A 24,243-nucleotide genomic window follows, 5' to 3' on the forward strand; every position below is an offset into this window, starting at 1 on the left:
CCCAGAGGTTGGGGGAGTGTCCCATCCTGGCCCATCTCTGCCTCTCCACCCCCCTTTGTTACTAGGTGAAGAACTGTACATTAGCCTCATTTGAAACTTTATTCCCAGGCCTCTTCGGCTTCAATCGCTGCCCAGGATGCATTGCGGGTAAGCAAAACCAGGACAATGGGCTTGGGCTTAAAAGTATCAGAGATCCCGATTTCATTCATTCCTGACACCAAGTCACTTGAAAAAGCAGTTGTAACATCACAGAGCAGCTCCGGGGAACTTCTCCGTGCCTTATCTTCTTCTTCCTTTTTTTTTTTTTTTTTTTTTTTTCCGAGACGGAGTTTCTCTCTTGTGGCCCAGGCTGGAGTGCAATAGTGTGATCTTGGCTCACTGCAACCTCCGCCTCCTGGTTTCAAGTGATTCTCCCACTTCCGCCTCCTGAGTAGCTGGGATTACAGGCATGTGCCACCACACCTGACTAATTTTGTATTTTTAGTGGAGATGGAGTTTCACTATGTTGGCCAGGCTGGTCTCAAACTCCTGACCTCAAGTGATCTGCCCACCTTGACCTCCCAAAGACCTCCCAAAGTTCTGGGATTACAGGTGTGAGCCACCTCGCCTGGCCTTTTTTTTTTTTTTTTTTTGAGACAGAGTCTTGCTCTGTCACCCAGGCTGGAGTGCAGTAGCACGATCTCAGCTTACTGCAACCTCCGCCTCCTGAGTTCAAGCGATTCTCCTGCCTCAGCCTCCCAAGTACCTGCATTACAGGTGCCTGCCATCATGCCTGGCTAATTTTTGTATTTTTAGTAGAGATGGGGTTCCACCATGTTGGCCAGCTGGTCTCGAACTCCTGACGTCAGATGATCCACCTCCCTTGGCCTCCCAAAGTGCTGGGATTACAGGCGTGAGCCACCGCACCTGCCTGCCTTATTTTCTTTCTTTTTTTTTTTTTTTTTTGAGACGGAGTCTCACGCTGTCGCTGGAGTACAGTGGCTGGATCTCAGCTCACTGCAAGCTCCGCCTCCCGGGTTCACGCCATTCTCCTGCCTCAGCCTCCCGAGTAGCTGGGACTACAGGCGCCCGCCACCTCGCCCGGCTAGTTTTTTGTATTTTTTTAGTAGAGACGGGGTTTCACCGCGTTAGCCAGGATAGTCTCGATCTCCTGGCCTCGTGATCCGCCCGTCTCGGCCTCCCAAAGTGCTGGGATTACAGGCTTGAGCCACTGCGCCCGGCCTATTTTCTTTAGAAGTTGGTTCAGGCTGGGTGTGGTAGCTCACACCTGTAATCCTAGCACTGTGGGAGGCCGAGGCAGAAGGATTGTTGGAGCTCAGGAGTTTGAGACCAGCCTGAGGAGACCACATCTCTACTAAAAATAAACTAGCTAAGCGTGTTGGCCTGCAGCTGTAGTCCCAGCTACTGGGGAGGTTGAGGTGGGAAGATTGCTTGAGCCTGGAAGGTTGAGGCTGCAGTGAGCCATGATTGCACCACTGCACTCCAGCCTGGGTGACAGAGCAAGACCCCATCTTTAAAAGAATAATAATAATAAGAAGAATATGTTGGTTCTGTTTCATTTGCTTGGAAGCCTCTTCAGTTCCCAGCCCTGCAGTCCTGTGGCCTTCCCCAGAGGTGGTATCCACACTCCTTATCCTTCTGCTTGGCCCCGCTGGAGCCTGTGGCAGATTCCTGTGGCTGCAGGTGAAACCAGGTGCTGTGACTCCTACCTGGCCCTCAGTGATTATGATGGGGTCACGTACTGGGTGCCAGGGTCTGCCACACTCCGCCCAGGGGCCACTGCCCAGCAGCAAGTGTGCTTAACCATGCAGCTCCCCACACAGATTGAGGTGGGACGGTGCTCCATCCTGTGCCTATATCCTGTCCGGGGCTGGCCATGGCCTTTGCTGGCTCACTCTGGGAAGGTGGCCTGCATCTCCAGCTGGTCCTGCTGGTGGCGTTGGTGGGGATGGGCTCTCCCGGGGGCCTCAGCAGCCTTTAAACAATGTAAGGGCTTTTTGCCGTGTGTGGACCCAACGAAGCACATTGCCAGCTCCTCACTCGGGGTCCCTCTTGCCTCCCCTGGATCTGCTGGGGCATGTCCCAGTCAGGGGGTGCCTAGTGAACACTGAGCCCGCCTGCTTCACGAGCTACCTGGTACAGCCCCTGGACTTTGGGGTGGAGTCGGGGTCACACCCACAGGGCCTTCCGGGGAGTTGTGTATTCGGGAGGGGCGCTTCTCCCAATGTACTGGGGCCCTCCTACTCCCCACAGGCCTGCCATAGAGTCACTGGCTGGGCATTCGCCACCCCTTGTGCTATCCTGGTTTGAACTTCATCTACACCCTCCCCGTCCCTCTGCAGTGACCACCATGAGTGCTGGCCTGGCCTGATCTCTGCTCCGTGTGTCCAGCCTCCACTCCTACCCCGGCAGTTCCTGCCGCCCGCCCCGCTGCCTACCTCATCCTTCACCCTGGCTGGTTCCTGTAACCACCCCTCCCTACTCCCTAGTCTCAGGATTCCTGCCCCCTCTGGGCCCTTATTGACCCTACTCTGCAGCCAGTGGTGCCCCCCTTGGTCCCCCTACTCTTGGGGACCAGCCCAGAGGCCGCCAGTGGTCCCCGTGGCCGTCTCCTCCTAATGTGCCCCCAGTTGTGGCCTTAGTTGAGTACCGTGTCCAGAGGGAGCTTGGAGAGGAAAGGGTTTGTCCCAGGCCCTCCACAGTTCAGGGGCTGGGTTTGCTTCCTTCTTTCCTCCTTCCTTTCCTCTCTCTCTCCTTCTTTCTTCCTTCCTTTTATTTTGAAGAGACAGTGTCTCGCTCTGTTGCCCAGGTTGGAGTGCAGTGGTACAATCTTGGCTTACGGTAGCCTCCACCTCCTGGACTCAAGCAGTCCTGCCTCTGCCTCCCGTGTTGCTGGGACTGCAGGTGTGTGCCAGTGTGCTCAGCCTGGGCTAATTTTCTTAGGCTGCCGTAGCGAGGCACCATGAATCAGGTGGCTTAAGACAATAGAAATGTATTGTCTCTCATCTCCGGAGGCCAGAAGTCTAAGATCAAGGAGTCAGCACGGTTGGTTCCTCCTGAGGCCATGAGGGAGAGCCAGTCTCAGGCCTCTTTCCAGCTCCTGGTGGCCCCAGCAATCCTCGGCAGGTCCTTGGCTTGTAGACGCAGCACCCCGATCTCTGCCTCTGTTGGTGCTTGGCCCACTTTCCTCAGTGTCTCTGTCCTCCCCTCTCATGGGGGCACCAGTCATTGGATGCAGGGACCTCCTTAATTCCAGGATGATCTCATTTCAAGATCCCACACTAATTACATCTGCAGAAACTCTCTATTTTCAAACAAGGTCACATTCCGAGGTTCTGGTGGACATGAGTTTCACGGGGGCCGTGAGTCCATCTAGCACAGGACCCTATTCATCCCGGGCTGCCTGGCCTTGAACTCTGGGCCGCTCCTGCTACCTTGTGCTGCCTCCAAGTGGTCGGCAGGCCCCCTGCCAGCCCCCATGCGTCCCCAGCCCGTAAACCCCACCGAGTAGGCACATTGCTTATCTTTGGGAGACTCGTTCCCGAAACACCGCCCACAGCTTCCTGCTTGTCACATCTCAGCTGCCTGGCTGCCCTGGGGGGTGGGGGGCAGGCACTGCTGGTCACCCTTGTCTCACAGACACTTGGCCCTTCAGGGCTAGGGCACACTGGAGCCCGGCCCAGAAACCCCCTCTCCTCACCCACCCTGCGCCCCACGGGCTCCTGCAGAGAGAATCCGGGGCTCCCTGGGCTTCGCCTGGGTTTGGCTGCCTGTGGTTGCCCCCTGATGACTTGGGATGTGGGGCGGTTCTGAGCTGCCCAGTTGCAGATACACCTGTTTATGGACAGTGCCTGGGGGTGGTGCCGGGCCCCCGGGGCAGGGCATGTTGGCCTGCGGAAAGACACGGGAGGCTTATTTGTGAGCAGGTGCCGCAGACTGAGTTCTGTCTCCCCCCAAACTCACATGTTGACGCCTTCACCCCCAGCGGGGCTGTCTTTGGAGGTGGGCTGTTAGGAGGTAGTTAAAGTTAAATCAGGCCATAAGGGGGTTCCTGATCTCTAGGATTGGAGGCCTCGTAAGAAGAGGAAGGGAGATCTCTAAGCACACACAGCTGGGAGAGGCCATGCGAGGACTCAGAAGGCGGCCCCCTCCTGGGCCAGGAAAGGCGCTATACCTGGAACCTGGTCTGGGTACTGCTGGGCCCTGATCTTGTACTTCCAGCCTCCAGAAGGAAGGCATTCTGTCCAGAGGAAGACATTTCTGTCATTTAAGCTGCTTGGTCTTTGGTATTTTCTTGTGGCAGCCTGGGCTGCTAAGACAGAGGGTTATTTTGGATGCAGGGGCTAGGGGTCCGGCAGGGCTTGCTGGGGAGGTAGTGCTTGAACTGAGTCCCAGATGATGAATGGGAACCGTTGTGGAAGGTTCCAGACAAGGGCTTGGTGCGTACAGGGCCCAGAGGCAAAAGGCGGCGGGCGGGGGGAAGGCCCTGAGTGCCGCCAGTGGGGAGTTGGGGTTTGCCTCTGGGGGAAGGAAAAGAGAGCTTTAAGCCTGGGGATACTCCAGAGGCCCTTCAGAATAACAACAGGAGGCCGGGTGTGGTGGCTCACGCCTGTAATTCCAGCACTTTGGGAAACCAGGCGGGAGGATCACTTGAGGCCAGGAGTTCAAGACCAGCCTGGGCAACACAGGAAAACCCCATCTCTGAAAATAAAAAGCTTAGCTGAGTGTGGTGGCGTGCACCTATAGTCCCAACTACTTGGGAGGCTGAGGCAGTAGGATCATTTGAACCCAGAAGGTCAAGGCTACAGTGAGTCGTGTTCACTCCACTGCACTCCAGCCTGGGCAATAGGGCAAGACTCTTAAAAAAAACAAACAACAAAAAAATGATGACAAGAGACAGCCCTCCCAGCTGGGGAAAGAGCCTGGATTGTAACTGAGGCCCCTCCTGTAGTCCCTTAGTGCCTCAGTTTACCAGCTTGCAAAATAAGGGTACAGCTGTGTCTCCCCCCTCTTAGGACTGCTGCAAGGCCCACCCAGGGTGGGCGCTTGGCCAGCTGGCAGGGCTGGAGTCTCCTTTGTGGGGAGGGAGGCCCCTGTGAGCCAGCTGTGTGTACTCAGCCCCCAAGGGAACCTTCACACATCCCAGCCACCACCTACAAGAGAAACAAAACGTGCTCACGGCGGACCCTCTGTTCAGCTGGGTCTGGAAATTTGGCAGCAGCAACCATGCCTGATAAAAGGCATTCCGAGGCAGCCCTGGTGTTTGTGTATGTGGTTCTGTATTTACACAATTGGAGGGAGGGAGGAGGCAGCAGGGAAGTGTCTCCAGGGCCCAGGAGACTCGGCCTGGAATCCACGTGCCCGTGATGCTCTCATCATCATTCCTTATCGCTTCCCAAGCTCAGCAGATGTTTACTGAGGAACTCTGGTGGACCAGGCATGCAGCGAGGGGTCAGCTCGGCTCTTCTCACTGGGCCCTCGGTGAACGTGGGTGGGGATCCACAGCGTGGAGGGACTGAGGCAAAAACAAAGTTGACAGCCAGAATGAACTCAGAATGGACCAAAGACCTAAATGCAAGAACTAGAAGTGTAAAACTCCTGTAAGAAAACAGAGGGGCTGGCCAAGCATGGTGGCTCCTGCCTATAATCCCAGCACTTTGGGAGGCCTAGGTGAGCAGATCACTTGAGGTCAGGAGTTCAAGACCAACCTGGCCAACATGGTGAAACCCATCTCTACTAAAAATACAAAAATCCACCAGGCTTGGTGGCGCGCGTCTGTAATCCCAGCTACTCAGGTGGCTGAGGCAGGAGAATCTCTTGACCCCAGGAGGTGGAGGTTACAGTGAGTCAAGATTGCGCCACTGCACTCCAGCCTGGGCAACAAGAGCGAGACTCCATCTCAAAAAAAAAGTCAGGAACAGATAAATCCACAGAGACAGGAAGCGGATTAGTGGCTGCTAGGGGCTGGGGGATGGGGAATGGGGAGTGACTGCTGATGCGTACGGGGTTTCTTTAGGGAGTGATTGAAATATTCTAGAACCAGACAGAGGTGATGGTTGACAGTGTACTAAACGCCTCTGAATCATTCACTTTCAAACAAGATCATGGTAAATTTTTTATGTGGATTTTATTGCAGCTTTTTTGAAAGCATATTTTTCACGTAAAAGATTTTTAAAAAATAAAAAGGAACAGGCCACAAAGAGAAACCAATGGTGGGCCGGGCGCAGTGACTTACACTTGTCATCATCCCAGCACTTTGGGGGCCAACGTGGGAGGATTGCTTGAGGCCAGCCTGGACAACCTAGGGTTTTGTCTCAACAGACAAAAAAAAAAAAGAAAAAAAAAAAATAGCCATGGTGGTGTACACCACTACTCCCAGCTACTTAGGAGGCTGAGGTGGGAGGATTGTTTGAGCCTGGGAGGTTGAGGCTTCAGTGAGCCCTGATCGTGCTGCTGCACTCCGGCCTGGGCCATAGACCAAGACCCTGTCGCAAATAAAAAGAGAGAGAAAGAAAACAGACGCGGGACATCACAGGCTGTGGCCTTGCCGCTGCGAGCTGTGTTCCCACACACACAGTCTCCAGAGGTGGGCAGTGGCAGCTCCCTGGGGAGCATCTGTCAGGGCTGGCAGCTCCTGCTACACAGCTGGGGATCCCCTCAGTCACCAGCCTGTTCGCCTGGGACCCAGCGCCTGGAGGTGGGCAGCAGCTTCCACATTCCCTGTGTACCCGGCAGCCATTACCCAGCCCTGGCCTCTGGGAGAATGAATCGATCAGGGGATGCCGGGCATGCATCCCTTACCCCTACAGCGAGGTGTCCGGGCAGAAGATCCTCCCCCACAACACGCACAGGCGATTGGCGACGGGCATCCGAGCAAAATGCGTGAGATCTGGGGCTCTTTGCTGGGCCCTTGGAGGAGCGCAGGAGGAGGCTTGAGGGTCAGACATGGGAAGTTCTGTGTCCACAAGTCAGAGACAGAAGGCTTTGCTGCAGCCTCCGACATCACTCGGAGCTTTGGGGGTGCCTGTCAGAGACTTGGACGCCCCAGGGCAGGGCAGAGGCCCGAGGGCTTTGTCCTTGTCTCCCTTCTCACACTGGCATTGGCCCCTCCTGGCATTGGGGATGCCGTCCCTGCTAGTGCGTCTGGTTAAAAGCCGGCCCAGAGGGTGTTCACCTCCTTGGTTTTGCTTGATTCAGGGCAGTGACAAGGGGAACCCCTGGGGAGCGGGGGATCCTGAGCGTGGCGCTGGATCAAGGCGCATGCCAGCTCCTGCAGGCCTCATTTTGAAGCCGAGGTCTCAACTGCAGGGAGCAGATGGCATGTCCCCCGGGAGTGCTGGGGCGGGGGCGGTGACAGGGCTGTGGGGCTGGCTCCTTCACCATGAGCCTGGGCAGCAGGCAGGTGAGGCCTCACCGTGGAGGCCTGGAGCCTTTAAGAGAAGAGTCCTGCTCTGTCTGTTGATGCTGAATGGCTTCAGAAGCTTCTGTTCCGTCGGTGACCGTATTTCACCCCTGGTGGCCCATCTCAGACCCTATGAGCTCCCAGTCCTGGGCCTCTGCATCTGCTGTTCCTCCTCCCCTTCAAGACTCCCCCATACTGTGTCTCTGCCAGGCCACCACCGCACAGTGGCTCAGGCTGAAGCTCCAGCATTCACCACTTGCCTGGAGATCTAATGTTTGCTGCCTGCTCTGGGCTACGGGCTTGTGTGAGCAGTGCCCATCTGGCTGGCTGGCAGCCACGTCCACTGAACCTAGAACCATGCCCAGTGCTGGGCAGACTCTCGCCTTGAGTCTGGGAGGGGAGGTGGGGACGCTGCTGTGGTGGGGCGGGAGCCGGACTGGCTGAGCGGGTGGGTGCCTGAGCGGGTGGGTGCCTGAGCCTCAGTTGGTTCTCAGCTATTGGCCCAGCTGGGCTTCGTGCCAGCAGCAGAGGTACCAGCCAGCGTGGACATGGGAGGATGAAGGCTCCTGCCCTGTGGGGGTGTCCTTCAAGTCACCACACATCCCTGCCTGTGGCTGCTGGGACGCTTGGAGAGCCCTCCAAGGCCCAGGCCTCCTTCCCCATTCCAGGGTCCCTCTGCCCTCATCAGCCTTCCCAGAACTCTGTTTTGGAAAGCCCTGAGTTATGGGGCTGCAGGGTCAAGGGGTGCGAATCCCCGGGGTCCTGGTCAGCTCCCAGGATCCAGGATCCAGGTGCGTCCTGTGCATTCACTGGGCTGAAGAAAGTGTTTGCTCCCCCCCTTCCTCTTGTAGGGCCACGCCCTAGGCTGAGGTGCATGCTGCCTCTGCACTCAGGCAGTCCCTGTGCTTTCTTGAGCCTCAGTTTCCCCATCTGGACTGTCAGGGGAGGGGCCATGCAGAGGGTGGCGCCTTGGGGGAGGCTTAGTGCTGGGCAGCGGTGGGCCCAGGGGGAAGAGCCTTCTGGTGCAGGCAGCGCCAGTGCAAAGGCCCAGAGGTAGCGACTGGTGGCTCCGGGAGGAAGCATGTGAGCTGGAGCTTAGTGGTCAGGGAGAGTGGAGACTAGACCTTGAAGCCTAGAGGTGGGGAGGGGGGGAAACTGAGGACTGCTTGGCACAGACAGCGCCTCCCTCTCTGGCCCCCCACAGGGAGGCCCTGGCCTGCCACGGCTTTGCAGGGCCAAGCTCAGCCATCAGCCCGTCTGCTTCCCTCAATCTCATTAGAAGGTTGGCCAGTTGCCATGGCAATTGCTTCTGGGCCTGACCAAGGCTGGCCCCGTCTGCAGAGCGAGCCCCAGGGAGGGCCAGCAGGTTGGGGTGTCTCTGTGTCCCGTGCAGGGTTCCCGGGAGACTGGGTGCTGCCCGAACATCTCTCCACGTCCTGGAGAAGTAGCCACAGCCGTATTACACTGGGGCCACCCCAGGGCCACCCGGCCCCCATTCCCCCACCTCACAGCCCCTGCTCCATCCAGCCCTGTGGATGCCGCCTGGACAGGGCAGGGGATGTAGACTCAGCAGGATCGTGGACGTGGGCACAGACAGAGGCAGAGGTGGGCGTTCTCCAGGGCGAGGGTCCTGTCAGCAAGGGGCGAGGGTCAGCGGAGGCCTGAGAAGCCACCTTTACACAGGGCTCTGTAGAGGGGTCAGGTGCGGAGGTAGGACTTTGTGTGAGGGAGTCCCGGTGCAGGCTGTATCAGGAGCAGGGGTCCCTGCGGTCAGCTTGTAGCATCAGAGCTGGGCCCACATCTGCCTCCCACGTGCCTCCATTGATGCTGGCGAGTTCTCATCTGAGATCAGGTGGCTTCAGTAACACTTGTCCCAGGAGGGGCCATGTGACTTCAGTCATGCTGGTCATGCAGGGGTTAAGTTCCAGGTGTGTGGGGGCCTCAGTTTTCCCATCTGGAGAGTGGCAGGTACTGATAGCCCCTCAAAAGCCCTGTAGAGGGGTGAATCATGTCCCACAAAAAGGTAGTCCACACCCCTACTCCTGGAACCTGGGAAGGTGGCCTTACAGTTGACTCTTGGATCAGTGGTTTTGAGCCACACATATCTACTCATACGTGGATTCTCTCCTGCCTCATGGGTGAGACAGCAAGACCAAGCTGCTGCCCTCCTCCTGCTGCTGCTGTTCCTCCTCCTCCTTTTCCTCCTCTTCCTCCTCAACCAGCTCTGCATGAAGGACAGTGAGGAGTGAGGACAAAGACCTTTGGGATAATCCCCTTCCACTTCACAAATAGCAAACATTTTCTCTTCCTTAATGATTTTCTTTAGCTTTATTGTAATACAGTAATACACAGAACATACCAAATCTGTGTTAATTGACCATATTATCAGTGAGGCTTCTAGTCAACAGTAAGCTATTAGTTAAGTGTTGGAGGAGTCAGAAGTTATACTGGCGTGGGGCACGGTGGCTCATGCCTCTAATCTCAGCACTTTGGGAAGCTGAGGTGGGAGGACTGCTTGAAGCCAGGAGTTGGAGACCACCTGGTCAACATAGTGAGACTCCATCTCTACAAAAAATTAAAAATTAGCCAGGCACGGTGGTTCGTGCCTGTGGCTCCAGATACTCAGGAGGCCAAAGCGGGAGGATCACCTGATCCTGGGAGGCCAAGGCCGCAGTGAGGTGTGACTGTGCCACTGCCCTCCAGCCCGGGCGACAGAGTGAGAGCCTGTCTCAAAAGGAAGAAATGAAGAAATAAATAGAAGTAAAAAGTATAAAAAGAAAAAAAATTATACTTGGATTTTTGACTGCATGAGGGTGGGCTCCCCAATCCCCGTGTTGTCTCAGGGTCAACTGTAGTTGGAAATAGGGGCTCCAGATGAGACCGTCCTGGATTAGGGTGGGCCTTTCTCTTTAATTGTAAGAGAAAGGAGAGCTGAGCCAGGCCCAGTGGCTCACTCCTGTAATCCCAGCGCTTTGGGAGGCTAAGGCAGGCGGATCACCTGAGGTCAGGGGTTTGAGACTAGCCTGGCCAACATGGCAAAACCCCGTCTCTACTAAAACTACAAAAATTGGCCGGGTGTGGTGGTGTGCCTGCAATTCCAGCTACTCAGGAGCCTGAGGCAGGAGAATCGCTTGAACCCAGGAGGCGGAGGTTGCAGTGAGCCGAGATCACTCCATTGCACTCCAGCCTGGGCACCAAGAGCGAGACTCCATCTCAAAACAACAACAACAAAGCCAGAGTCTGGTGCGATTGTGACTTGGGGGGCTGCTTCTTGGGCAGGGGTGTTGGAGATGCCCCTCTAAGTTAAAGCAGGGGCTGTCAGGCCCTGCATGGGGGTCAGCGGGGAAAGGAGAAGCTGGGGGCACTTTGAGGCTTGGGCAGCTGGAGGGAGTGAGGCTGGGGAGGCTGGAGGCAAAGCGTGGTTAGCGGGGCACCCACCCGTCCTCAGCAGGGCCCTCCAAATCGCCAGTGGGGTCTACTATCACAGCTGGGGAGCTGGGACCAGATACCCATCTATCTGGCCCACAGGCCATGAATGAGGGGTGCCCTGGGAGCTGCAGCTTTCCCGACTCCTATGAGATGCCTTCTCCAGGTCTCAGCTGTTTCACCTGTGGCCCCGCTTGTTGACAGCCATGGGGATGGTGTGGAGACAGGACACCTGAGTCCCAGGTCAGCCCCGAGCCTCTATGTAGGGCAGGCTGGAGCTGCTGTGGCATCCTAGCCGCTGGCTCCAAGTGAGGGTTACACCTTGAGGTGGCTTGTGTTGCCTGGGCCAGCTGTGGAAGGGCGTGGCCAAGCTGCCGCCTGAGGCCTCCTGGGTTCTAATCTTAAGTGCTTGTACAGTCTCCAGACGGGCCTGTCACCTGGCTTGTGAAGTCAGCTGTGGAGGGGGCGCAGCAGCGTTTGTTCATTCATTCACCCCCTCACATCTTTGTTTACTTGTGGATTCCGCCGGCAGGCGCTGCTGAGCAGCGGGCCCTGGGCTGGCTGCTGGGTTCATGGAGCTCATCCTCAGGGTCTCAGTGGTTTGGGGAGCACAACGGGAGGGGGAGGGCAGGGGACTGTGATGTGGCAGTGAGAAAAGCTGTGATGTTGCCTGCAGTGCCGTGACATCTGGCAGTTCTTCCATCTGAGGCCAGAGGTCCGTGGGGGCAGAGCCCAGGCTGGCGTCCCACCACCCTGGGACCCCAGAGAAAGGAGGACCCTGCTCCCAGGGGTTCCAGCTAGGCCGGGGAGGACAGTCAGCTCCTGCAGACTCAGGAGTCCCTGTGCCCACCCTCTGGCTAGAAAATTCACTGGAGGGACTCCCCAGAAGCCGTTTTGTTCATGCTTACGGTTTATTTGCAGCGAAAGGACACATTAAAATTACCCAAGGGAGGCTGGGTGTGGTGGCTAACACCTGTAATCCCAGCATTTTGGGAGGCTGAGGTGGGCGAATTTCTTGGGGTCAGGGGTTCAAGACCAGCCTGGCCAACGTGGTGAAACTCCGTCTCTACTAAAAATACAAAAATTAGCTGGGTGTGGTGTTGCACATCTGTAATCCCAGCTACTCAGGAAGCTGAGGTGAGAGAATTGCTTGAACCCTGGAAGCAGAGGTTGCAGTGAGCCGAGTTGGCACCACTGCACTCCAGCCTGGATGACAGAGCTAGACTCCATCTAAAAAAAAAAAAAAAAAATTCATCCAAGGGAAGAGGCAGATGTGAACACTGCACAGTTCTCCCAGCATGGAGCACTGCCAGCTGCAGAAGCTCCCCTGGCCTGCATGTCCAGGGTCTGTACTGGGGGCTGGTCCTATAGATGTGGCTGAGCACCCTCATGGCCAACCTGTCTCTAGTCCCTCCAGATGTCAAGCTGATGTGCCCAAACCCCCACCCTAAAACCACAGTGTGAACAGACTCTGCCATAGCCCAAGGCGTCAGGCACACAATGACACTCTTATCAGGCACGATATTCTCCTGCAGGTCACCTACCAGGAGCTGGGGACAAATGCCAGACCTCTCTTTGGGCCAGGTTAACCCTTTACTCTACAACTCATGCAAAACCAAGAATGAGCATGGGCTTCCCCAAAAGAAGAGCAGAGGCCAGGCATGATGGCTCACTCCTGTAATCCCAATACTTTGGGAGGCCGAGGCGGGTGGATCACTTGAAGTCAGGAGTTCAAGACCAGCCTGAGCAACATGGTGAAAAACCCCGTCTCTATTAGAAAAAAAAAAAATTAGCCAGGCATGGTAACTTGTGCCTGTAATCCCAGCTACTTGGGAGGCTGAGGCAGGAGAATCATTTGAGCCTGGGAGGTGGAGATTGTAGTGAGCCAAGATGGCACCACTGCACTCCAGCCTGGGCAACAGAGTGAAAACTACATCTCAAAACACAAAAACAAACAGCGTCAACAAAAAAAGAAGAGCAGAGTCCCTGCTCAGTGTCCACTCCTGGCCCGGGGGCTATGCTCCGAAGTCTGAGTGCCTACAGCAAAGTGGGCAGGAGCTGGATATTGTGGGCAAGGTTTGGACAGAGATAGAGCTTGGGAACCATGAGAGTTCTGTGCGTCCCCAGTCCTGTAGATTGTCCCTGCATCGCAGGTTTCCTGTGGCCCGGGGACATAGTGCAAATAAAGCTGCTTCAGGGAGTTCTTGCCCCTAATGTCTGGCCTCCTGGGAGCTGGCGGCTCAGCCCGTGTAGAAAACGCATGTGGCATGAGTTCCTGCTGTGTCACACATCATGCGTCCCTCTCACACCCGCCTGTAGCACTCACTCTAGGTGGGGAACACAGGTACAGGAGGGGTCACGCCTCTGGGGCCATGCAGTCAGTGAGAGGTGAACGTAGCACAGGTTTCTGTCATGCTACTTGGACACAGAAGAGGGTGGAGAAGGTCACGGGAGGCCACAGGCGACCTATGCCCAGGTAGGCGTGGGGTGGGAGCTGAGGGACCCCTACCCTGCACCCCATCCCCTTGCTGCAGCCTGGAGCTGGCCTGTTTCATCTGGTGTGACTGCTGGGAAGGACACTTTGGGTGTTGGTCGTGTATGTGTCCGGCCACCGGCCACCAAGGGTTCCCAGCACAGACCTTGGGCCGGACCCCCAGACCCTCGAGAGCCACCCAATAACACACAAGGTTAATCTTACCATCGGCTCCACTGCAGCTCACAGGAAACAGCTGTTTACCTGGGCGAGGTGCTCAGCCGGGCAGGTGGCCAGTTCCCGGGCTTTACTTCCGCCTCCGGTGTCCAGGGCCCCCCAGGAAGTTGGGGCGGTGGGGCGGCCAGCTCTCCACACACTGCCAGGAGCTGTTTGTAAGGAACGAGTCGGCCTTGTTGTGTACACAATATCCACCCTAGCAACCGCCCCTGCTGGGCCAGAGTGGACAACCACCCCTCCCTCCTGCCTACCCAGCCCCCGCCTCTCCTCACGGTGGCTGCCTCCCCTGGTTGCATGGCAGGCATCATGGACCAGCATCCCCAAGGGCCTCGGGTCGTGCCACGTGGGTCAGGGGCCTCTGTTACTGGCAAATCAGCGTCAGCCACATGAGGGGGAGGAGGCCAGATTCCAGCCCTGCTCAGAGTCAGCGTGACCAGTTAGGGAGCTCCTGGCCCCTGGTTCTGTGCCCCGATGCAATCAGGGAGTGGGAAGCAGGGATGCAGCCGAGATGAAGGCACTCAGCAGGGCCCAGTCCCCAAGAGGCTGGGAGGTACCATGAGGAAGGAACATGGAGCTCAGGACCCCCTAGAACTCAAGCTGGGTCTGGGGGACTGACTTGGCTGCCCTGGCCCTGTGCGGGCTGCCATCAGGATCACAAGTCCCACCCTTTGAAGGCCATCACCACACTTCTGAGACAGCTCCCTCTGATTGAGGCCAGTGGAAAGCCGCCTGGCCTGCCAAGTCACAGCCTCTGGCCGTGATAAGAAATGGCTCCCCTGGGCTGGTGAGGGGCCTTCTTGGCAAGCTGCAGGCCCGCCAGTGCCTCTCTTGCTCATTCATTGATTGGCCGAGTCAGCAGCAAGGCAGCCAGCTCCCTAGGTTCGCAGCCATGGGTTTCCGCACGGTGCATTGCCCTGCCTGGGGAGCCGTTCCGGCACCTCGGGTTTCCGATTCTGCCATTTTTGGTGGAGGGACACCTGGTTTCCTTAAGCATCTGGGTCATGAGGTCCTGCAAACTTCTGCACTTATGCTGTCAGTCCTACCACTTGGGTCTTTTTGTGCCTTTGGGGCTGGCACTCCGGGGTGAGCCTGGGAGGTGACGCCTCCTGCAGCTGCTGGCTTCTGTCTCGCAGCTCCAGCTCCAGAAATCCCAGTACCTGCAACTGGGCCCCAGCCGCGGCCAGTACTATGGCGGGTCCCTGCCCAACGTGAACCAGATTGGGAGTGGTACCATGGACCTGCCCTTCCAGGTGAGTGCCCCACCCCCTGGCCCTGCCCCCATGGTGGGGAGCTTCCCCCAGCTTCCCACCAGGGGCCAGACATTGAGGACAGCTGGGGTCACCAGACAGTTGCTGGAGCCCACCCAACCCCTGCCTTCTCCTTGTCTGCCCTGGGAACCGGAGGAAGCAGAGTGGCCCCGCAAGGGTGCACCAGGATCCCCCCCAACCCACTCCCCATCAGCAGACCCCGAGGCGAGCCCTCCATCTGGCTTCCAGCATTTCGGCAGCCGCTACACCTGTTGGCCGGCTGTGCGGCAGCGGGAACCGCTCGGGGCCGCTGGGGCTTGGCTCTGTCCTGCCTCACTAATCCACAAGCCCAGCAATTCTCAGAAGGAGGCCCGGCGGCCTGACCCCACTTGTCTGCAAACGTTTCTTGGCAGAGGCCCACACAGCGCGGCTCCCGCAGGCCGCACAGCCGCCGTGCACAGCCTTATCGTCAACAGGAGATAAGGCCCACAGCGGCCCTCTTCCCTGTCCCTGGTCTGCAGGTGGAAATGGGGATGGGGTGGGGCTGAGGGAGCTGGCCTGTGAATCAGGGCCACCCCTAGGATGGTGTATGGGCTCTGCATGGACAGGTCCCCCTGGGGGTCACACCTACTCTGTGGCTGAGAAAACCACCTCGGACACAGCCATGGCCACTGACAGGCCAGATGGAGCCGGGGCCCCTCCCGAGTCACCCACCAGCTCCACCCCCACCTGCACCGCTGCTGGACAGGGCAGGGATCCTTGGGCTGGCCCCACGGTGCACTTCCCCTGGCACACTGAGTGCGGGCCGTCACTGATGCTGGGCCTGTTCGTTGTCACAGCCCTTCCTGGCTGGGTTTTCTCCCCTCTTGCCCGTCTCTCCCCTTCCTGTTTCTCCTGTCCCCTCTTCCCTGGAAGACAGTCTCTCTCTGGGCACCTCCCAAGCTCAGCCTGAGTGGGGCCGAGGGGCACAGGACCCTGTTGGGTGTTTGTTGCCCGAGGCCCACAGCCTAGGGGGGTCCCACGCATCCCGCCTTCGGGGCCAGGCAAGGCAGCAGCGTCTCAAAGTCTCGGTTCTTTGCATTTTCAGCCCAGCGGATTTCTGGGGGAGGCCCTGGCAGCGGCTCCTGTCTCTCTGGTAAATGAGCCCCCAGGCTGAGGCCGCGGCGTCCCCGGCGCCAGCCTGCAAGACCCCGACCCGTGTGCGGGCGCTGGGGATCCCTGAGCTCCCCAAGCGGCCACCCCCGCGGCTCCCAGGGAGGTGGAGGTGTCCCGTCCGCCAAATGGAAACGGATCCACTCCGCACCCCCATCTCGGGAAGTGCGTATGGTCGCGTCGAGAGGCCCTGGGGACTCTTGGGGTCCATCTGGGGCAGATGCCACAGCCGCGTATCCCCATCTGGGGTCCAGCAGAGCAGAATCCACGCATGTGCCCCAAAGCTGCATGGTCTGTCCGTGTATACATACACAAATACAAACACAAACACACACACACAGACGTGTGCACGCATTTCCCAAACCAGGCCAGCAGGCGGGACGTGGCGAGCCAGGGCGTGGCCAGCCCCCGCTTCATTATGCCTCTGACTCTGCTTCGGCTGCCTCAGTTTCCCCTCTGGGTTTCAAGGCATCTCTGGAAGGAGATGAATGGCCCCTGTCCTCGGGAGCCTGTGCGCTGGACGGCATAGTTCCCACCCTCATCGTCACAGGCCCACGTCTCCCATGTCCATAGCCTTTTGGGGGCAAGAGCCACAGAAAGACCCAAACCAGCAAAGTTTATGCTGGATCAAAGACAAACGTGGGGGTCCCCAGGGCTAGGGACAGCAGTCAGCCCTGAACTCTGGCCGAGACTGGGACAAAGCAGCGATCCCAGCCATGGACAGGCTTCTGGAGGGGAGACTCACTTTAGTATCAGAGTCTCATTTTGCCTGGCTGCCCAGAGAAGGCATAAGGGCTCAGGGGCCAGATGGCCGGACCGGGGGATTGGCTGCATCCAGAGCTGGCAGGGCCTGCTGATCTCACCCCGGTCAGATGGCAAGTGGGGAACACAGGGTCAGGGCGGGCTCCTGGCAGCCCCGGGGGCATGAGGCCGGGCATGTAGCAGGGCCTGGGGAGGGCCGGCCCGGTGCCAGCCCCAGGTGCTGGGAGAAAGCCCCGTCCAGTCAAGCAGTGGGCCATGGCTCCGGAAAGTGCCTGTACTTGGCTCCGGTGGTGCCTGGAGTGCCTGGAGAAGGCTGCAGGGGAGGGCGTGTGGGGGCCGTGTCTCAATCAAGAGCAGCCCTGGGCTCCACAAGGAAGCCTCCCGGGAACTCGCGCTTGGCCAGGTGGGCCCCGAAACAGTGCTGGGCTGGAAGCCCCTGGGCCGTCTCTTGGCAGGCCCCTCCAGGGATGACGTAGGTGGGGGTAGGAGGCCGGCCAGGCCCGGAGAGAGAGGGTGGAGGCCTGTCTGCACCTGGTGAGGCTGGGGAGGAGGGCTGCCCAGGCCGGCTACACCCCTGGCACCCGGCGGGCGCTGGCCCCGAGCTTGTGCCGCTCTGCCTGGCCTGTGCATGCCAGCTGCACTGCACGCCCCTGCCACCCTGGCTCCCGGGACCCCGGCTCACACCCCCTCCCTGCCCCCCAGTGCTTGGAGAGCCAGGGAGCTGGGGCTGAAGGAAGAAGGCCATCCCAGGCTGTGGAGCGCTGGCCGAGGGTGCTCCGGAGTGGGGGGCCCTGCGATCAGACTCTGGGGCCAGCGCTGGGGCCACAGCTGGTAACCATTGTTTGGGTTTCTCTCTCTCTGTTTCCATCTCCTCCCCCAGACCCCCTTCCAATCCTCGGGCCTGGACACCAGCCGGACCACCCGGCACCATGGGCTGGTGGACAGGGTGTACCGGGAGCGCGGCCGGCTCGGCTCCCCGCACCGCCGGCCCCTGTCAGTGGACAAACACGGACGGCAGATATCCTTTTCCCCAGAGGATGAGGGTGGGGGGCCAGGCCCTGTCGGTGCTGGCAGGACCCCAAGTTTACCCAGCAGGTTCTGACAGGGCTGCCTGCTTCCCGCTCTGGCGACAGAATCAGGGCAGCACCAACTGGGAGGCTTGATCTCAGGGCAGCCTGGGGGACTTCCTGGAGGAGGCTGTGCCACAAGCCCTAGAGCCTTTGGCCAGACTTGGGGGCTCAGGGGGCACAGAGAACAGCTCCCAAGGCAGGAGTTGAGGAAGGTGATACCTGACCACAGAGGGCTTAGACACCTGGCGGCGCAGTGGGGCCAGGAAGGCCGTGAGCAGGGAGCCCACAGTCAGAGCTGTGAGCTGATGAGGCCTCTCGCGCGCGCTGCACGGAGGGCAGCCCAGCCAAGGCAGTGGGGCTGAGGGGGTTTGTGTGAGATCTGGACGCATCCAAGGGAGGCTCCATCTCTATAAGACAGGAGTAAAATTTGCCTCTGCACCTCGGTCAAGCAGAGATCAGCCAGAGTCCCCCTCCCCCCACAACTCAGCCGCCCCTTGGTGCTCAGCCAGCTGGGCCCCGCAACACCAGAGTCTGAGCGGCCTCGGGTTGCTCCCGGGATCCCCCGGCTCTCCAGAACAGAGAAGCTTGTTCTCCGGTTCTCATTTCCGTGGGCTGGGGGAGCTCGACCAGCTGGGCCCCAGACCGAGCCCTTGGGCCTCGGGAGCCACTCCGTCAGCCCAGGATGGAGAGTCCAGACTGGGGTCAGCTGAACTCAGACTCCCCAGCGCCCCCACGGGCCCCACTTTCATGGCCCAGAATCCCCTCCCTTGGAAGGGGTGCAGCCCGCACGTGTGCTCACGGAGCAGAGTGCTGAGTGCTAGGTGGACAGGGCCATACCCCTGGGGAGCCCCTGGAACGGGGGCTGCTTGTAGCCAGGCAGGAAAGGCCGCAGGAAACGCCCCCCGCCCCCCTCCCCGCCCTACTGGTCCCAGCTGTTTGCAGGCTCCAGGCTGAGCCCAACCAGCCAGCCCGGGGCAGGAAGCCCTGGCTGAGAGTGTGTTGATGGAGGCGGGGTCTCAGCCAGCGGCATTGCCCCCTTAACTCACGCTCACGCCGACAGCTGCCCCTACGGCACTGTGTACCTCTCGCCACCCGCGGACACCAGCTGGAGAAGGTCAGTGGCTGGAGCCCCCCCCCGCCCCCTTCTCATTGGAAACAAAACCAAACTGTCATCATGGTTACACGTGGAAAAGCAGGACAGTCACTTATAAAAATGACCAAACTAAGATGCATCCAGAAGTTCTAGAAATTAGCCCTCACCCTGAAAGACAGGAGTTCCAGCTTTGGGAGGGTCTTCTAACATTTCCCTTCCCCCCATTTAGACTTTAAAAAATAACAAAAGTAGGACCGGGCGTGGTGGCTCAGGCCTGTAATCCCAGCACTTTGGGAGGCCGAGGCAGGCGGATCACTTGAGGTCAGGAGTTCAAGCCCAGCCTGGCCAACATGGTGAAACCCCATCTCTAATAAAAATACAAAAATTCGCCAGCGTGGTGGCGTGTGCCTATAATCTCAGCCACTCAGGAGGCTGAGGCAGGATAATCGCTTAAACCCGGGAGGTGGAGGTTGTACTGAGCCGAGATCGAGCCACTGCACTCCAGCCTGGGTGACAGAGTGAGACTCCATCGCAAGAAAAAAAGTGGGACGATACCACATATTCAGCACTGTAGCTTGCTCTTTCCTACTTAATGCTGTATTCAGAGAAGGTACCCATGTTACTCAACAGCCGCTGAAAATGTGATGTAAATTTTTTTTTTTTTTTTGAGATAGAGTCTCACTCTGTCCCCCAGGCTGGAGTGCAGTGGCGGGATCTCGGCTCATTGCAAACTCCACCTCCCGGGTTCATGCCATTCTCCCATCTCAGCCTCCTGAGTAGCTGGGACTACAAGCGCCCACCACCACGCCTGGCTAATTTTGTTTTTGTATTTTTAGTAGAGACGAGGTTTTACCGTGTTAGCCAGGATGGTCTCGATCTCCTGACCTCGTGATCCGCCCACCTCGGCCTCCCAAAATGCTGGGATTATAGGCGTAAGCCACCGCGCCAGGCCGATAAAATTATATTAATACATTTAGGATGGAAGATTGGGAAAATACAGGCCAGGCACAGTGGCTGACATGTGCCTGTAATCCCAGCACTTTTGGAGACCAACGCAGGAGTCACTTGAGCCCACAAGTTCAAGACCAGCCTGATTCCATCTCTACGAAAAATGAGAGAATTAGCCAGATGTATGTGTGCCTGTATTCCCAGCTACTTGGGAGGCTGAGGTGGGAGAATCACTTGAGCTCAGGAGGTCAAGGCTGCAGTGAGCTGTGATCATGCCACTGCAGTCCAGCCTGGGCCACAGAGCGAGACCCTGTCTCAAAGGCCTAAAATAACAATAATATAGTTAATATAAAAACATACAATAATATAGATTATGGTTGCACATGAATTTACTTAATGTCACAGAACTGTACACTCAAAAACAGTTAAAACTATACATATATACACACATATACATACGTACACAAACGTGTGTGTGTGTGTATGTATATATAATTTTTTTTTGAGACATAGTCACACTCTATTACTGAGGCTGGAGTGCAATGACGTGATCACAGCTGAGCGCATCCTTGACTTCCCAGACTCAATCATCCCACCGCTGCTTCTAGCTAATTTTTTTTTTTTTTTTTGCAGAGACAAGGTCACGCCACATTACCCTGGCTGGTCTCAAACTCGTGGGCCCAAGTGATCCACCCACCTTGGCCTCCCAAAGTGCTGGGATTACAGGACATGAGCCACTGTGCCTGGCTGTTATATATATTTTACTACAATAGAAAAAATATAGAGCCAGGCACAGTGGCTCATGCCTGTAATGCCAGCACTTTGGGAGGCCGAGGCGGGTGGATCACTAGAGCTCGGGAGGTTGAGGCTGCAGTGAGCCATGATGGTGCCACTGTCCTCCAGCCTGGGGGGCAGAGTGAGACCCTGTCTCAAAAAAAAAAAAACCATATACATACATACACACGCGCGCACACCACACATACACACACATACATACGCAGGTTAAGTAACAGAAGAAAAGTAAGCAAGCTGTTCAAAATATATATGTATATATATACAATATATAATATACAATATTAAATTCTCACCAAGCCCGTATCGTAAGTGAGGCCCTGTTCCCACCATCACATTCATTAACTTCTATAAAACGAATGGAGCTTTATGGAATAGGCACTGTGTTCATCTCCATCTTAGACATGAGGAACTTCAGCACAGAGAGGTCAGAACACTTGCTCAGAGACACACAGCTGCTGGTGGCTGTACCCACATTTTGCTGGGCAGCCAAAGAGGCTTTCTGGGGACCCACTGTTGAGGCACCTGCAGCCAGGAGCAGATTGGGTTGCCTTGTGCCTTCTCCCCATCAGTTCCCAGAGGGAAATGGGGTCCCTGGAGGCAGAGGGAAAAGCATCTCCTGGGCTGGTTGAAGGAAGACCTCCTTCCTGCCTCAGGTTGGCTTCCCAATCACGGGGGCCTCTAAGTGGCTTCATTCCTTCTGGGGCCTTCTCCAAGCCTCTTACACCTGTCACACTGTGTGTGTGTGACACTGAGCATCCCAGAGGGCAGTCACCCGATTGTGTTTGTCACCAAGAGGGGACCTGGTAACAGGTCTCCAGCCCAGCCTCATACCCCAAGGCTGGGCACCTGTGGGGCTCCTTCTTTGGGAGGTTTCAGCAGGAGGGCACCATTCTTTCCCCAAAGCCAAGAAGCCTCGCTTTATTGTCCAGGCTGGTCTTGAACTCCTGGGCTCAAGTGATCCTCTCACCTCCGCCTCCTGAGTCGCTGGGACCACAGGCGTGCGCCACCTCGTCCGACTCCTTTTTGTTTTTCGTGGGCTTTGCAGATGAACACCACAGTCACTCTGGTGCCTCTTTTTAGAATGAGGTCCTGAGAGCTTTGCTCAGGTGCAGCAGCTCACAAAAATGACCCACAGCTGCCGCCCTGTTCATCCAACATGTCCCGGCTGGGATCAGGACTGTCGCATTGTCTGCCTTGGGCTCAGGCTCATTGTCTCTTCCTCCCTCCCTGCCAGGACCAATTCTGACTCCGCCCTGCACCAGAGCACAATGACGCCCACGCAGCCAGAATCCTTTACCAGTGGGTCCCAGGATGTGCACCAGAAAAGAGGTATGGACAGGGGACTTGGGTGTCTCTGCTGGGGTGAAGCAAGTCCAGCAGGTAACCCCTGTTCTCCAGGAGGTCACAAGCTTGTGGGCAGATGGCCCTTCAAAGGAAGACTCAGACCGTGCTGAGGGATCGGGGGAGGGGATCGGAAACTTTCAGAGGTGGTGCTACCTAAGTTGGGTTTTGAAGAGTGCATAGGAGTTTTCTAGGCACAGAAAACAACCCTGCAGGCGAACGTTGGGTCCCATTCCTGGATTGAGGATGTGGCCATGACGTCTGGGTGCTGCACAGCTGCTTCTTTCACATGTAGCGGCAGCAAGCCCATGCAAAAGGAGCATTTGTCTGCTCACGGTAGAGCAGGCCAGGGGTCGACCTTCAGCCGCAGGTTCAGCTCCTTCCATGGCTTCCAGCTGGACTGTTTCCTGGCTCTGCTGCTGAGAACTCTCCTCACCTGCAGCCCCTGGGCCCGTCCTAGCTATAGCGCGTGAGAAAGAGGCCATCTCTTCCCATCTCTTGGCCAGAGTGTCGCCTCCAGCCGAGCCATGCACACCCCTGTGGCGGGGGCAGATCTGTACCCAGGTCCTTGGCTCCGATTTGAAGCCGGGCGTGGAGGCGGCACCCTGGGAACGTTCAAGGAGGGCATATGCTGTCTTCAAAACTGGGGCGGTGCCATCGGGAGGGAGCGTGGAGGCTGTGAGGCCAGCCCCAGGGAACCTGCTGCGGCCCAAGGCGCTGAAGCCAGGGAGTTGCACATGCTTAGGGCTCACATACCTATGCTTGTATCGCTGTGATTCACTGAGTGGGTGGTTAACACGCAAGGGAGATTCTGCTGATAGGAGGAGGAGGAGGAGGAGGACTGTTGGCCAGAACTTCACTCTGGGGTTCCGGCTCAGCGTGCAGCAGAGACGGGAGGGAGAAGAGAATGTCTCCATAATGAAAATGAGGCTTCTGGAATACCCGGGGTACTGAGGACGGAATAGTGCCTGGGGCTTCCCTGCTGTTCCTAATAAGCGGGCTGTTCTGAGGCTGCTGCCTGTCCTACTAGGTCCCCGCAAACACAGGACATCCGAGGGGTGGGCACTAGGATGTCACCATCCCCTGGGACACTGTAACCCGGGAAAGGAGCTGTGACGTGGGACCCCTGGTGGCCTTGGAGTGGGGGCTTGGTGGGGACACATCATCTATCCCCACTCTCCCAGGAGGGCCTGAGGTGGTGACAGGGCTGGGGTTGGCCTGGCTGCCTCCTCGCAGCCTGGCTTTCAACAAGGAAGGGTTGGTCTATCTGGCTGTGCTCATCATTGGTCTCCCAGTTACAAGTAAAAAAAATGAAATGTGCAACAGGCATAAAGAAAATGGGGAAATGGGCTGGGTGGCTCACGCCTGTAATCCCAGCACTTTGGGAGGCCGAGGCGGGTGGATCACGAGGTCAGGAGATCGAGACCATCCTGGCTAACACGGTGAAACCCCGTCTCTACTAAAAATACAAAAAATTAACCAGGCGTGGTGGCGGGTACCTGTAGTCCCAGCTACTCTGGAGGTTGAGGCAGAAGAATGGTGTGAACCCGGAAGGTGAAGCTTGCAGTGAGCTGAGATCGCGCCACCGCACTCCAACCTGGGCAACAGAGCGGGACTCCATCTCAAAACAAAACAAACAAAATTAGCTAGGCGTGGTGGCACACGCCTTTAGTCTGAGGCTGGGGCAGGAGAATCTCTTGAACCCAGTAGGGGCAGGTTGCAGTGAGCCAAGGTGCCACTGCACTCCAGCCTGGGTGGGAGAGCAAGACTGTCTCAAAAAAACAAAAAAAAAAAAGAAAGAAAAATATACACACAAGCGAGGCAGCTGCTCTTGGGAGAGTCTTGGCTGTTCTCTGCAGCCTGAGGCCTCTGAGGCCCATGTTGGTTCAGCGTCCTCTGTGGGAAGCAGAATCCACACATCCTCAGGCTCCAGAGCTGTTGTTTTATATTATTTTATTTTAGAGACAAGGTCTCGCTCTGTCACACAGGCTGGAGCGCCATGGCACGATCACAGCTCACTGCAGCCTCCACCTCTCAGGCTCAAGCAATTTCTCCACCTCAGCCTCTCTCGTAGCTGGGACTACAGGCGCGCACCACCACACCCGGCCAACTTTCTTATTTTTTGTTGAGATGAGGTCTCACCATGTTGCCCAGGGCGGCCTCAAACTCCTGAGTTCAAGTAATCTGCCTGCCTCGGCCTCCCAAAGTACTGTAATTACAGGTGTGAGCCACTGTGTGCCCAGCCTTGTTTCTCTTTGTCTTTCTTTCTTTTTTTTTTTTATTTTGAAATAGAGTTT

The 24,243-nt window shown here is 57.2% G+C and overlaps 1 protein-coding gene across 6 annotated transcripts in view; it reads left to right on the top strand.

The window, feature by feature from the left end:
• Window positions 1-24,243, top strand: part of LOC105485505 (CREB regulated transcription coactivator 1) — a 100,469-nt gene that overhangs the window by 45,828 nt on the left and 30,398 nt on the right. For 4 of the 6 annotated variants that reach the window (XM_011747902.2, XM_011747979.3, XM_071085996.1 and 1 more), the window contains exons 2-6: window positions 14,672-14,788; window positions 15,873-15,920; window positions 17,580-17,717; window positions 18,822-18,883; window positions 21,840-21,934. In XM_011747902.2, coding sequence (XP_011746204.1) covers window positions 14,672-14,788; window positions 15,873-15,920; window positions 17,580-17,717; window positions 18,822-18,883; window positions 21,840-21,934 — 460 coding nt within the window. The remainder of the gene's footprint in view (window positions 1-14,671; window positions 14,789-15,872; window positions 15,921-17,579; window positions 17,718-18,821; window positions 18,884-21,839; window positions 21,935-24,243) is intronic. The other 2 variants (XM_011747942.2, XM_011748060.2) reach the window with 1 other exon arrangement.

This window comes from Macaca nemestrina, chromosome 20 (assembly GCF_043159975.1).
Source record: "Macaca nemestrina isolate mMacNem1 chromosome 20, mMacNem.hap1, whole genome shotgun sequence".
NCBI lineage: Eukaryota > Metazoa > Chordata > Mammalia > Primates > Cercopithecidae > Macaca > Macaca nemestrina.